General features: G+C 30.3%; 1 protein-coding gene across 1 annotated transcript; it reads right to left on the bottom strand.

Moving 5' to 3' along the window:
* Positions 1-1,235: 1,235 nt before the first annotated feature.
* On the bottom strand, positions 1,236-4,633 carry LOC122592614 (tubby-like F-box protein 8). Its single transcript, XM_043764890.1, has 5 exons — positions 4,413-4,633; positions 3,168-3,563; positions 2,618-2,705; positions 2,269-2,404; positions 1,236-2,067 (listed from the first exon to the last, which is right to left on the bottom strand). Exons 2-5 carry the CDS (start codon positions 3,522-3,524, stop codon positions 1,344-1,346), a joined length of 1,305 nt encoding a protein of 434 aa, XP_043620825.1. The 5' UTR covers positions 3,525-3,563; positions 4,413-4,633; the 3' UTR covers positions 1,236-1,343.
* Between the last annotated feature and the right edge of the window lie 11,727 nt (positions 4,634-16,360).

Below are 16,360 nucleotides of genomic sequence, written 5' to 3' on the forward strand. Positions count from 1 at the left end.
ATTTACGAATACGAAGGAGGGCATAGTACAAGGACTTTCACATGTAACCTATGGCATCGTCATGTCACATTTACATATTCACCTTGCACACAAACAATACATATATGGATCCATATAAGCTAAACAATTATAACAAATCATATCTATCGGGATTCTTAGGCCCCGGAGGTTCTTAGGCCTCATATCACATCAACTATCGGGATTCTTAGGCCCCGGAGGTTCTTAGGCCTCATAACCAATGCCCCACATGGGCTTAACGCCGAACCAATTACCACGCTTGGAACATTAACATCTCATGGTAATTGGCCCAACGTATACCTAAAGGTATGCAAGAATACTCACCTCCTCCGCAACAAAGACAATAACGCTAAACGAACAAGTACAAGCAAGCCTCAACCTATGATCATATCGTAAAAATGCATAAGCTTACATTCACAACTATGACTGGCTCAACCTAGTCATACTCAATCACTAGCCTTTTCTAAACCCAAAACCCAACCCATTTGTCATTGAGCTTCATTTTCTTTAACAAACACACTAGGTAGTTCAATCTACCATTTTCATCAACAATTCCATAACTAGTCAAAACTCATCTTTTCTCAAGAACTCAATTTATCACATGCATTCATTATTTTCATAATCAAACATATCATTTAACTCAATAACAACTAAGTTAACTAAGGAATTGGGGAAAATCAACCATAAATCAATTTTCTAGTAAAACCCCCAAATTGGTTCACTCATGAACCCTTATTCTCAATAACAAATGAAATAATGAAGTAGAAATCAACACCTCACAATAGAAGATAATAACTTAGGTTTTCAATTCACCAATTTTTTTCCTTTTTCCTAGCGAATTTCGGCCACCATCTAAAGCCACCAAAACCCTAACTTTCAAACTCTTGAATGGAGATAAATTGATGGTGATGATTGTTAGGGTGGTTTCTAGACTTGAAATTGAAAGTATTTTGACTTAGATTTTGGAGGAAATGGGATGGATTGCATGAGAAAGAAGAAGAACAAGAATAATGGGGTGAGTTAGGTGAGTTGGTGAACTTTCAAACTCTTGCACAAAGACAAGATTGGTTGTTGTTGTCAACTTGTCATTGTATTCTCTTGCACTATCCTAAATCCCATATGACAAGTTCACCAATGGATCTCTACAAGATTTCTCTTAACAGATTATTATAACAAGAAAACAACCAGAATCTTTTAGTGGTGAACAAGACAGAAGGTTATAAAAAAAAAGTCTAATTTCAACAAGGTACACACAAAATGGACAACCAAAGAAATGCAGTTACTATTTGTCCATTGCTCTTGGAACCCTAAAATGTTAAAATTTTCTATTCACAGGCTAATTTGGTGTCAAAGCTGCTTAAACAGATTGCAAATGCTTGAAATGCAGATAACGGGTATCGATAATCCATGGTAAACATATCTTTCCCGACTTTCCCGAACTGCAATATCACTTTATCATGCTCTGGTTGTGGCGGTGGTTGTGATGGTTGGGAGGCTCCGACAGCTGGTGGGGCGGCAATCAACTGGAAGTTCTTGACTGAAGCAATTGTCACCCGTCCCCTGAAATTTAAACACCAACATTGCAACTGTTCGTGCCACCTAGGTGACTTGTTTTTCAGGACTAAGGGCAGCTTTGACTTCTCACTATCCGGGACGTCAGTTGATGTGGCAGCTCCCATGATCTCGGAAAATCTAGAGCTGCTGAATTCGGTTGAGTGGTCAAGTGACTTTGAAAAAGACATGGTCCGGAAAGAGTCTTCCAGAGAGCGAGGTGGCAGGAGGTGCTCTGGCTGACCGGGAACTGTGCCACCCGGTTCAAGGGAGGAGGCAGGAATTGAGTGCATGACACAGTGCATTCTACGTGGGCCACGTGTACCTAGCACGTTAAGCTCATAGGTGATGTGGGCGATATTGAAGCTGCCGCTCGGCACTTTTGGTGAGACCTTCTTGGAATAAAATCTTTTGGATCGGCCTGGTGGTGGGATATTGGCAGCAGAATGTGGAGGCTGTGTGTCATATATTATGAATTTTGTCCCAAGAAAATTTGATCTGTAAAAGCAAAGAAAGGAATTCTGAAAAACCAAAAATTTCCAATATAACCAAGTTCTACCAATCTTTGAAATCGTCAAACAGATAAAGAAATGAGTAGACAACTGCATAGCTCAAAAAAGAAATCTTTACATCGTATATCAAATACCAATGACCCAAACCTCAAAACAATATAATGAAATTTTGTGGTAGTATATATACCTGAGTTTTCCAATGTAGGTGCTGCTTGATCTTGAAATGTTTTCTGCATCCATGGAAATGACATATTCGGTACAAGTAGTCCTTCGAGTTCTTTTTGCAGACAGCAGGAACTTCCCATTTTCAACTAGCAAAGCAGCTGCAAAATCCAGTTCTCTCAATAATTTGTAGCGTAATTTAGTTACATCAAGTTTGCCTTAGTATTAACATATATGGAACACAACCCACTTTGATAATTATCTATTGTAAGCCAAAACGGCTGTAAAACATTTTCATACTAGTGTTCTTATATAGGAAGAACTTTGTGAGGCTCATAGGATGGAAGGAGTTCAAATGAATAGCGTGGCCTTACCTGGACTAAGACACAGGAAAAGATGATAAGTTAAGTTTGATTTATCCCTCTTGATGAAGCATTGCATAGTAACATCGCGTGGCCCTGGCTGAAACAATGTATACAAATAGTAGTAACTTCAGATTCTTTCATAAAAACTACTAATAATTTGAAATGGCAATTTTGACCGAATCTTATGAGTCAATCAGTTTGGGTCATGTCGTATCTCCAAACTGGTCAAATCAAAGAAGGTAGTTAAAGGAGAACGGGTTGAAAGTCACCCAAAGTCTATTATCTGATGCATACAGTATCATAAATCGTTTTATTCACGAATTTAGATTATTGCTGTATTGTAAAACTATTGTTTCTAAAATTTTAAATAAAGCAGCTAAGAAATGGACAAGAAATTGCTACAGACCAACCATTTAACCCAGCTTGACCCGTACTAAAAAGTGCTGGTTTCACCTAAAACGAGCTTGACCCGTTGCCCAACCCACCAGACTCGCCCATCATGCCATGTGCAGTAGTCATCATATATATGCATATCAAGATTAGAAAAGGGTATATATACCTGCTTTAGCGAAACTGGGAAAGTAAGCTTCCCACAGGATTCAGGAGTTCTAACAATTTCCTTACACATACTCCTCCACGACCTACAAACCGCAGCACAAGCAACAACATGTTTCCTACCAGGCCATGTACTTTCACTCTCTTCTAACCTCTTAATTACATCAAAAAGAAGCTCGGGAGGGAGATTAGCCCACCGACTATTTTGGACCACAAGTGCCGCCTGATTATCACTTAAATCAGTAATCGAACCCTGAGATTTTCCTCTGCTATGAATCCCTGATAGCCTCACATCAAAACTACGCCTAGATAAACTACCAAACCCGTCTCTAACATCACGTACTATACTACGAAATGACATTTTTCAAAATAATTAACTAGACACACACTATTTCAATGCCTGCAAAACAATCAGACAAAACTCGATTAAAAAAATGTAGTAAAAAGTTATCAAGAGCATACGCGTAAATTAGAAACATAGAGAACCCAGCAACCAACAAGATAACATTTTCATATCATACTTTAGAGAATTAATCTATATGGAGCCCAAAAACTGATTTACTCAAATAAGTGTTTTGTCATCAATGATATCACTAATTATCCTGCAAACAACAACTGAATAGTAGTATCATGTACTAAAGTCAACACCATTATTTGTGATAAAGAAATGCTTTGAAAGTTTATAAAAGATTGAAGAAACAAATGGCAAGACACATGGCTTCAATAATGTTTGTCTCAAAAAAATTTGACCAAACAAGGCCAGTAGAAAATGTCTTGCAATGAAAAAGTCAAAGACTTCCCTATCAGCAAACCTATAAAATCTAATTTTCTTTATATTTTTATAAACAGTTTTTTGGGCAAAAACTAGCATCAATTATTTACACCAACCTCAGTCATATATCTTCACTAGAATCCTCAGAAGTGTGTGTGTGTGTGTGTGTGTATATAATTAAATAAAAAACAAGAAAAAACCTGTTTTTAGAAGCTGAAAACAAGTTCAAGAGAACGCAAAAACACCCATCAAATCAAGGTAAAAACTTTGACTTTTGAATCACTAAAAACTTGCTAATTTTTTGAAAATTTAGGGATTTTGTTTGGTTTTCTGAGATATCAAGAAAAACCAATCAAGTAGATCCAAAAAAGTTTCAAACTTGTTAAGAAAAACAAAATGAAATGCCCACAAAAAAGCAAAGTAAATAATGCAAAGATTATATATAGATCTATTATCTATCTATCTATATATATATACCTTGAGAAAAGACGGTCAGCTACTACACAATGTTTCATGTTTATAATGAATGAATCGGGTCTAAATTTTCATAGAGGAATTTCGTCGAACAGATTCAAGACAAAATAAATTAAAAAAGGAAAGAAAAGCTGGGTCAGACACAGGAGCAGATATAGATATAGATATATATCTCCGTGAAACTAAAACCCACACATTCTCTCTCTTTCTCTCTCGTCTTAGACGACATTAAATCTAGTTCAACTAACCACAAGGAACAACATGTAAAAATTTATATATACGAGTATATATAAATAAAGTTTAAGTTAAAATAAAACAGACATTAAAAATAAATCATATAAAATATTTTTTCTGAAAATTATAGTACAACAAAAAAATCATCATATATATATAATAAAACAATATTGTTTCTTATAAGTATTCTTAGAAAGTTTTTTATGTGGCAAATCCATATTTCTCTTAAAAAATCTTTTATTTAATTATAATGTCATATATAAATAAAATAAAAATAACCCTTTACATGTTTAATTAAAATATTAATCATTTATTTAAAAAAAAATCTATCTTATATAATATTACAAATAGAATGTCTTTTTTTATTTAGTTGATTTATTAACTATATGATTATTGTGTTAGTTGAATTATTAAATTTATATCAAGTTATAATGTTTTAAGAACAAACATAAAATAAATTCTTTTAATATATTTTATAATTTTAAAATTTTAATTAATATGTCCGGGTTGAACCCGGGTTATTAACTAGTATATATATATAAGAGAAAGATAAAATGAGTCCAGCTTATTTTGAGTCCAATTTGAGTCCATTAATTTTCTTTATCTGTTCATATTCCAACCACCTCCTACCACCACCACCATCATCTCCGACCACCACCATGATTTTCCGGCGACGACGACCACCGCCACCACGACTTACACATGTAACTTACTGACTTTTTTTGGACTCAAATTAAGTTGACTCAATTTATCTTGTGTGTTTCATGAATTTTCGTACATCAATTTTATCATGATTCAAATGTCAAGATCTTGTCCGTTTGCATTACTTTAGAGTTAAATGCAATAATGGTCCTTGTGGTTTGTCAGTTTTTGCAAAGCAACGATGGTCCCTAAACACGTGTTTAGTTGCAACGACAGTCCCTCTTTAACGGAACCGTTAATTAATGTCGTTAAGTTTTCCATGTGAGTAGCACGTGAGGGGTATTAATATCTTTCCACCTACACAAACCTAGGGATGTTCAAACATGTCCATATCTGAACTTGTTATCCGAAAATCTGATCTGGTTTTCTTCAAAAAGTCGGATATCCTATATTTCAGAATTAGATTCGAATAGTGACTTTTGAAAAAGTTTAAGAATTCCAATTTTTTTTTCCTAAAAATTTAAAATATCTGAAAATTTTAAAAGAATATCAAAAAGATTATTTTCATTATACGAAAATATTCTAAACTTTATGAAAATATCTGAAACTTAGTCTCAATACGAAAACATCTAGGATGTATTTTTTTCTAAAATTTGGATACTTCGAATATCATAAAACTTTGAATATTCAAAATTTTGAATATGTTCGGATATTAAAAACTTTTATCCGAAATTTGAATATCTGAAATTTTGGGGGATATCCAACTTCCAGCTATCCTATTTTTGGATATTCGAACTTTCGCATAGTGAATTTCAATATCCAAACTTTTCCAATATTCTTGGATATTTTCAAATGCCCAAGATTTTCAAAAATCATTATTTGGATCCGAAATTTAGGATATCCGAAGTTTGAATATCCGACTTTCCGATAAAATCAGATCGGGTTTTTCATATTACAGGGTCGGATACGGAACTGTTGAACACCCTATGTTTGTGTAAGTAAAAGGACATTGATATCCCTTACGTGCTACTAACTTAACGACACTAATTAACGGATCCGTTAGAGAGGAACTGCTGATGCAACTAATACATGTCTTCAGGGACCACTCTTGCTAAAAAATCAGGAGAGGGACTGCAGTTGCAAAATTTGACAAACCACGGGGACCGTTCTTGCATTTAACTCTTTACTTTATATTTATTTTACAATAACCAACTTCATATAAATAAATATTGATATAGATATAAAATATATGAAAAAAGTTAAGTTAGTGACTCCTTATTTTAGGGACCATTAGGGACATTTTTCAATCATTCCTTTTTCATCATCTCCGACCACCATCACCACCACCACCACCATCATCTCCGACCACCACCATGACTCTCCGGCGACGGCGACCACCGCCACCACGACTTACACCTGTGTAAGTACAACTTACATTGTACTTACACATGTATAAGTTATACAACCACCATGTCCACCACCATCACCATAATCTCCGACCACCACCATGATCCTCCGGCGACAACAACCACCGCCACCACAACTTACACATGTGTAAGTTACATGCCCCTAATGGTCCCTAAAATAAAGAGTCCCTAATATAACCCAACCCTAAATTATATAATGCCTATATCTTATTATGATATATATATATATAAGAAGCATCTATCATACTTTTATTTTATTTTTTGTTGTTATATCAAAATGAATAAGCAAGTTTTAATCTTAATCGGAAAATGTCTACTTATGCATTACCATGAGAACCGGTACATATCGACAAAAATAAGATACCTAATACTATCCAATATCCATATGATGTCTTACTGTAAGTAATATATCGTAATATATCAACAAAGACATAACACTACATTAATACAAGTGATGACACTTTAATTGCTACAAGTTTAATACGTAGATAACATGTGGTTAAAAAAAAAGTTATTATAAATAACAAAAATGTATAACCCGATAGCATAACTACTTCACTTATTAGCATAACTAAAAAACAAAGCTAAAATCCATAACCCATAACAATAGAAATAATATAAAACGTAATAGCGTTATACAATAGATATAAAAAAGAAAAGGACAAATTAAACGTTGTCAGTTCTAGAAAAATGATTAATTCTTTTAAAATAATTTCTAAAGATTTGATTTTGTTATATATCATGATCTTGTACTTTCTTTTTTTTTTGAAAGTTATATTGGTTATTTAAAATGATTATCTAAGATGATATATTATTTTTCATGAATAAATGTATTGATGCAATGGTTGTAATTATCATGTTATGATAAGTTTGTTGAAATGTTAGGATAATGAAAGAATATGCATTTATTTGTGTTGAGAATTTTAGGTTGAACTTAATATTTGAAGGTCAAATAATAAATGCTATCGTGGATTAGATCTGAGTTTCATTATTTTAAAAACTAAATTTTTTTATGGTGACTTGTTAATTAATAATCAAATGGCAAGTTACTGTTTTTATTTTCAAAAGAATTGCTAGTTTATTGTAAGAAAAACATATAAAAATTGCTAGTTTAAAGGCCAAAGTATTTTTTTCGTCTTTGTGGTTTTTCGAATAAACATTTCTCATCATCGGCGTTAACTTTTGGATAAAATCGTCCATGTGTTTGCATTTCGTCCCTGCCGTTATAACTTTGCCGTTAACCCCCTCACATGCAAGTCACGTGAGGGGCATTTTCGTCTTTTCATAGAGTTAAGTGTAAAAAGTATCTGTGGTTTATCGTTTTTGTATTTTTCGTCCTCGCCGTTAACGATTCCAGGAAAAATTTTCAAAAAAAACAAAACAAACAAAAATTATTGTATCGATTTAATCCAAACAAAACAAAAACCTATATACCTATATTTGAGGATATGCTCAATCACTTTCAAATGCAAACACTTACCTACAATGTTTTAAATATCGGTAGTATACCCGTAATACCGGTATCGGAGGGTACCCCGCTACAACTATTTCTGATATTTTCGGTATTACCGTTCCGGTACTTCCGGTATTCACATTTTTTATTTTTTGAATTTTTTTAAAAATTATTTATATAACACTTTAATGTTTTTTTTTTTTGTAATTTGTGAACTTTCTTGTATTTTGTTATAAAGTACCTATTTGTTTTTTTTTAGTGAATTGTAATTATATTTTGACTATTTTTGTGAAGTTGTAGTAAGTTTTATAACAGTTTTTTAAAAAATAAAATAAATTAAATTAGTTGTACCGACCGATATTAAATTAGATCCCCATATGTAGGTGTATATATAGGTTTTTGATTTGAGTTTGTTTTGATTTTTGATTAAATTTTTGTTTGGGGGTTTGTTAAATTCAAGGATGAAAAATGCAAAAACGACAAACCATAAGGACGAATTTTGCACTTAACCATAGGGACAAATGGGTGAAAAGACATATATGCCCCTCACATGCAAGGCACGTGAGGGGGTTAACGGATCCAAGGACGAAATGCAAACCACATGGACGATTTTAACCAAAAGTTAACAGCGAGGATGTAAAATGCTTATTCGAAAAACCATTGGGACGAAAAAATTACTTTTTTTGCCCATGTGGTTTTTCGAATAAGCATTTAATTATATATAAAAAAAATGATATGTATTGAATAGAACGTGAACTTCTGTAATAGGTTAAAAGGATAAATGTGTCACTCTAAATACATTAAAAGAGCTATTTTGCTACTCTTTTTTTCATAAGAGCTTATTTGCCACTACAACTAATACATAAGTATAATTTTGCTACTTTAAATACATTAAAGGTAACCCATATTGCTATATCCTGTTTGGAATTTACTATTGTTAAGGAATATGACAATATTAGATGATCTAATGCTATTCATGTTTGTGAAGAACAACCCAAAGTTTTTGAGAAAAGAAAAGAAAACTAATGAACGATTCACCCTTTGAGGAAATAAAATAAACAGGTTTTGATAGTCATGCAAACGCTAATATATAAGCTACAATTATGAATCAGTCATAGCACCGTACTAACCTCGGGTGCAACTTTTAGACAGAAGTTGCCTACAAAAAAAAAACAAACCAAGAGTTAGAAACAATTATTATTTTTATTATTATTTTTTTAAAAACTAATGGTGTTTGCTGTCGTTGTAGTGAAGTTTATGAGAAACGTTGTCTTTTTAAAACTAAGATTTAAAAACGTTGTAGAAACTAATGGTTTTGTTTGTTTTCGGGTTTCGGTTTTGGTTTTTTCGGGTTTTTAGGTTTTGGTTTTTTCAATTTCGGATTACGATTCGGTCCGGTTTTTCTGTTTTCCGGTTCCTTTTATCACACCCCTATCACTAATGGCAAAATTACACTTATGTATTAGTTGTAGTGGCAAATAAACCCTTATGAAAAAAGGAGTGGCAAAAAAGCTATTTTGATGTATTTAGAGTGGTAAATTTGCCCTTTTAACCTCTGTAATATTAACAAAGTCTTAGATATATGGTTTCATTATTGTATGTTGAAATTTTTACTGATGTTAAATACTGACTAATTGTTAAAACAAATTGAGGTAAAAAATGACTTATCATATAAAAAATATATATATAAATATAAATTATGTTTATTTTGTTGTATTTCTAGAATTTGGTATACTATTGGTTCTTTCTCTTCTAGAGTTATTCTTATTAAGATAGTTATTTTTGTTGTTAAGGTTATATTAACATATAGGGTTATTTACTGAAATGGTATCTGGAATATCCACCATATTAAAAATTTAAAATTACTCTCATCATACCCCAACTTATCAATTCTCCACTCAGACGATACCTGAACCTGATGGGCGTCAGTTTGACCGTTAATTTAGGGTATGACTACTGTAAATTTTAAACTATAGGTAGGTAATCAATAATATGGTGCATAGTCCATGTACCATTTATGTAATTAACCATTATTATTATTATTATATTATTATTATTATTATTATCGTCATCATCATCATCGTGGTTGTTGTTTTAATTACACAAAGTATTATTTATAAATAAATAATTTTAAAAAGTACATTGATTTTTTTGTAAAAAATATTTACTTTTATTTTATAAAAGAATACTTTATTTTTACTTAAAAACTATTGTAAATATTTATTTATTTTATTAAAAACAATGCATATATCAAACTATAGATCCATGTTGATTTTAATTATTTATTTCATATTTATTTATTTTTTATATAAAAAAATAAGTAAATTGAAAGCAGTACCTTAATTTCATGTAAAGCATTGATAAATATACTTGAAATCTTTAATGGATAGTTGGATACCACCATATGGAGTTGATTAAATCCGATTTGAGCTAATTCAAACTTTACATAATAGTTGTACAAGTACTAATGCAATACAAGAAATTAAGATATTCTTTCCGGTTTACTCTTTTAGAAAAAAATGAAAATAAAATATTTTATAAAAATAAAAAACTTTGTACTAAAAATGATCTTTTATAAAATAAAATATTATTTTGTTAAAAAATAAATATCAAATTCTTTAATTTAATTTCTTTTAAATATCTACTTTAATTTTATAAAAGAATTCTTTAATTTTATATAAAACTTATTTTATTAAAAACTATTAATATATCAATTTATAGATCCATGATGATTTTAATTGTGTATTTTCATAATTATTTATTTTTAGCAATAAATTCGAGTTTTACAACTATTTATTCATAAATAATACTTTGTGTAATTAAAACAACAACAACAACCATGATGATGATGATGATGATGATGATGATGATAATTATAATAATAATAAGGGTAAATTACAAAAATCATACCTGAGGTTTGTTCGAAACTACACTGGTCATACCTACAATTTAAAAATTACGCGAGACATACCTATCATTGTTAAAAACTTACACTGATCATACCTATCGCTGACGGTCGTCTATTTGACCGTTAAGTCAAGTCACGTGCCTTGCATGTGAGGTATCAAAATCGTAATTTCGCGTATACTTCAGGTATCATCTGTGTAATTTACTCTAATAAAAAATTATTAAGATTATTATAATTATATTTCAATTATTAAATTGGGTAGATATTCTATATTAAATTTCATATATATAGGGTAACACTCTGGCAAGAACACTCTTAAAATAAGAACGTTGAGAACACTTAAATACATCATTTTGATGCATTAAAAGTCCATAAAAGTAACATAGTGCATAACTATTTATCATTGTTTAAGTGTTTAACAACACATTGATCCGTCAAAATCAAAAAAATCACGTTTTTTATTGGATGCATCATTTTGAACAATATGCATCCAAGATGGATGCACAAAACAAAAAACATGTTTTTCTTTGGAACTCCAAACCCAAAATGCTACATATTGCTAATTTGAGAAATATTTTAAAACCGTAATGAGTTTTCAACTTTGCTTTACCCCTCTAATCTCAGGGGATGACAAAAACCATATGAAAAAGTTATATTGCTTTTTAAAAAAAAATTGTTTTGTATCTTTTTATATACAGCTTTCTATCAAAAAGAATAAATCATAAGAAATTAAATAATAATATAAAAGTAAAACTTTAGTGGTTTTTATGGTTATCATCTTTGTTATATTCACTATACACATATAACAAAATAATAATGACATATATAATAATAAATGCATTCTTGCATCAATTATTTTTCTCGATACATTTTTCATTAAAAAAAAAACCTTTTTTTCATAATTAAATTATTTTCTTTTTTTTCTCTTTTTCATATATACCCAACTCAATAATTGAAGTATAAATAAAACTCAAAAATTCTTAATAATTTTTTATTAGGGTAAATTACACAAATGATACCTGAAGTATACTAGATATTACGATTTTGATACCTCACATGCACGACACGTGACTTGACTTAACGGCCAAGTAGACGACCATCAGCGATAGGTATGGTCAGTGTAAGTTTTTAACAACGTTGGGTATGTCTCGCGTAATTTTTAAATTGTAGGTATGACCAGTGCAGTTTCGAACAAACCTCAGGTATGATTTTTGTAATTTACCCTAATAATAATAATAATAATAATAATAATAATAATAATAATAATAATAATAATAATAATAATAATGGTTAATTACATAAATGGTAACTGGACTATGCACCATATTACTGATTACATACCTATAGTTTAAAATTTACGGTAGTCATACCCCAAATTAACGGCCAAACTGACGCCGGTCAGGTTCAGTTATCGTCCGAGTGGAAAATTGATAAGTTGGGGTATGATGAGAGTAATTTTAAAATTTTAGGTATGAAACCAGTAATATGGTGGATAGTCCAGGTACTATTTCAGTAAATAACCCTAACATATATGTACAACAAGTCGTTAGAAAGAAACTATATTTTATTCTCTTTTGATATTTCCAACATAATGATCTTTCGGTTAGGAATTGTCTAACATATATATCGTTTTACTTGAAGAGTAACTAACTATTTGAGAAAATTGAGGTTTTGAGTTCAAATTCTGATATGAACAAAAATGCTCCCAGATTTAACACATGAATTTTTTCTGAAATTATTAACTATATGTAAAAGTCACCAAATAAAGTTGTTAATTAAAAAATGTTAGTTGATGCTAGTGATATTCGAAGTAATCAATTAGCCAAGAAGTTCAGAGGTTTTTACTATATATGAAGAAAGAGGTTGTGCGTTTTTAATTTTTAATCCAATAATATAATCATAAAATATTCGTATGAATTGGGGTAGACTTGACACCCCAATCTCTCTCCTTTAGCCTAATTCCCCATTTTTATTAATCTTCTGTTTTTTAAATTATTAAATCTATAAGCCCCAACCTTATTATTAATAAAAAAGTTTTTTTATTTTCAAAAGTCTCCCAAAAATTATTACATTTGTATATAACCTAGAAATAAACCCTCACATATACTCAACCAGAAACAAAAACCTATGACCAAAACAAAAAAAATTAGTCATCTACCAAGAAGGTTTTTTTAAAATATATTTTATTCATATTTAATTATTATTATTATTATTATTATTTAACATTAAATTCTTATGTTATTGACTTATTGTTATTATTATCTCTATTAATTTAGTTTGTTGTCCATTATAAATTAATCATGACTTCTTCTTCAACAACAAAAAAAAAGACTACATTAGCTTATCTTGAAGATCTTTTGCCAACATATGTTAACCATCATCTACAACTCCGTGTTGTGCATGTATGGACTGTTTCAGAGTGAATTAAGCCAAAGAAAATCAAAACATTCGAGATGGTCTTTATTGATGAATTGGTATGTACTTTTCAAAAGTTATATATTTTTCTTTAGTTTTTCATAATTATAGTATAAGATTGTAGCTTGTGTTTGTCTTAAGTTTTAGATATAACAAACTATAATTTTTTTTATTTAACTAAAGTTGAAAAAAAAGGATTAACTAGATTCAATATTTATATGGAGTTAATTTTCATATGTTTCATTCTTTAGTTTTCGTAATTATAGTCTAAAATTATTATTTGTGTCTGTCTTAAGTTTAGATGTAACAAACTACAAATTCTTTATTTAACTAAAGTTGAAAAAAAATGGTTAACTAGATTCAATATTTCTATGAAGTTAGATTTCCTATGTTTCCTTCTTTAGTTTTCGTATTGATTAAGTTGTTCAATTGGTTATAGGGATTTTGTCGCTTCACGATAATTATAATGTTTAATATAAACATTGAACATTGGCTTCGGTATGTTCGAATAAAAAGCAAGAAAATCAAAGAAAAACCAAAACCAACGATTTATCATACTATCATAACTTTTATATATATTGAGGAGCATTTGTTGTCAAGAACAATAATATACATATGCAAAGAATGATACGTAGTATTTGAAAAATAATATCAAAAAGTTAAAACAACAAACTTTCAAAGAAGCCAGATTTCTCCAAACCCCTTTACACTCTCAAACCAACCACATTAAATTAGATGTTATTAATTAAATAAAGATTAACAAAAATTGTTACGAAACTGGCGGACCTGAAGTCTAAAACACGGATCTAAACACATCATATTCTCTCCCCTTACTTGAATTCCAATTTTTTTACTTTGATTAATGTATTTTGAGACTACCCGTTTATTGGACGAGCCTGAACAATAGTTTTTATATAAAAACTAGATATATTAAGCTGTAAGGCAAAAGTCAAAACTGGGTACAGTAATTAGGTTTGATACGTTAACAATTTCACATTGCTACTCTCCTTTCTTTCGTTCATAAATAATTTACATGTTAGATTAGATATACATATACTATTGCAAAATTATCACATAATATTAGTAAGCAAATAGAAAAGGACCAAACGACTTCACCGATTTCACATATTAACACATGTTTTGATGAATCAAATTGTTGACCAATATCTTGTTAGTTGTAATGTAACTATCATTGTATTCATTATATTTTATATATCACCAAGAAAATGTTTGTTAGAATTATAAGTTGCCTAAAACGACCTTTGGTAATTACTTTGCAAATTGCAATATTTATATTTATATTTATATTTATATTTATATTTATATAAGACTATATAAAAGGATGGTTCACTACTAGAAAACTAGGAATCACCTAATAATTTTGACGGGTTTTTTTCTTCTTGTCGTGACGAAGTTTAAACAAAAAGAGCATGAATAAAAGTTGCTAATTTTCTCGGTTAAACCGTTTTTTTTTATAAATTTCCAACGACTTTTAACGTTGTTGAAACTCGGTTTTTTAGTAGTGGTTAAAATTATTCGTATTGGACATGTTAATCTATTTATTAATATTTATCAACGTGTTTTGTTTTTTAAATTATTAGGGATTGATGGATATAGTCGTTGGAATTATTTTGAAAGTATTGTATTGGTATTGTAGTTTAAAAATTATAATATAGGGTTAAATGCATAAGTAATTGTATTGGTATTGTAGTTTATAAATTATAATATAGGGTTAAATGCAAATTTCATCCCTGTGGTTTTTCAAATAACGGCTTTTTATCCCTCTGTTAATTTTTGAGTTTTTTTCATCCTTGTGGTTTGACTTCCGTTAGATACACTCGTCCCTGATGGGCATTTTTGTCAATTTACCCGCCTCCATTCTTTGTTCTTCTTCAATCTTCAAACACCACCCTTTACTTCAGCCATGTTCTTATAAAATCCAGTATACCTAGCTTCAAAGCCTTCAAACACCATAATCTAAATACCCATATCATAAAATACATATAATTTCTCAATCTATATATCTTTTTTCTTAATTTTCACTCCAATCATCATATTATAGATTTCAACATTTCTGCAACTATGACAGTATATAGATACACATACATAAACACATAAACTAAAAACCAAAAATATATACACATATACACTTCTGGTATATAGATATATCACTTGATCACATATTGATTTTTCACACATAAAAACATCCACCAACTACATATAATACTTTTGCAACTATGAAGTTATATTGATACAAAAACATATAAAGACACACTAAATACAAACCGTGTGAAATTTTTTTAAGAAAATCACCATCTCAAAAAGCTTTCGCATTCTTCTCGATTTTTGACATTTGAAATCATTGGTCAACTGCAACTAATACTAAAGATGGAATTTACCTCGATTTGGCAGCAGCGATGGGGAGATCTGAAAGTGGTAGTGTGGCGACGATGGGGAATTTAGGCTATGGTGGTCCGGCAGCGATGAGAAATCCGGTTGATTTCCAAATCGTCCATTCACCGAAAAACAGTTAACCCAAAATCTTATTCAAACCAAAACCCATGAAACATCAATTCGATCGATTGATGATGCTTCTGCTAAATATTTGTTCTCACAAATCGATCTAGCGATCTATTTTTTCTCAACATCTCTTTTCCGTTTCCTGACTTCAATTGATCGATCGATCGATCCGATGATGATTCTTTCTACTGTGTGTCTGTATATATATATATATATATATTGATTTGTATGTGATGCAGATTTAGATTTTGATTTGGTAAGAATATTGATTTGTATGTGATATAGGTTCAAATTGATTATAGATTTATGAACATATATATGATTTGCTCTTGATTAGGTGTATAATAGATAT

The sequence above is a fragment of the Erigeron canadensis genome, chromosome 3 (assembly GCF_010389155.1).
Source record: "Erigeron canadensis isolate Cc75 chromosome 3, C_canadensis_v1, whole genome shotgun sequence".
Classification (NCBI taxonomy): Eukaryota; Viridiplantae; Streptophyta; class Magnoliopsida; order Asterales; family Asteraceae; genus Erigeron; species Erigeron canadensis.

Excerpts from the sequence above, each read along its gene's own strand:
- LOC122592614 (XM_043764890.1), bottom strand. The coding sequence starts at position 3,524 with ATGTCATTTCGTAGTATAGTACGTGATGTTAGAGACGGGTTTGGTAGT. Across the intron at positions 2,706-3,167 it reads TCCCAGTTTCGCTAAAGCAG|CCAGGGCCACGCGATGTTAC; the intron begins GTATATATACCC and ends ACATTGTTTCAG. Across the intron at positions 2,068-2,268 it reads ACCTACATTGGAAAACTCAG|ATCAAATTTTCTTGGGACAA; the intron begins GTATATATACTA and ends TTGCTTTTACAG.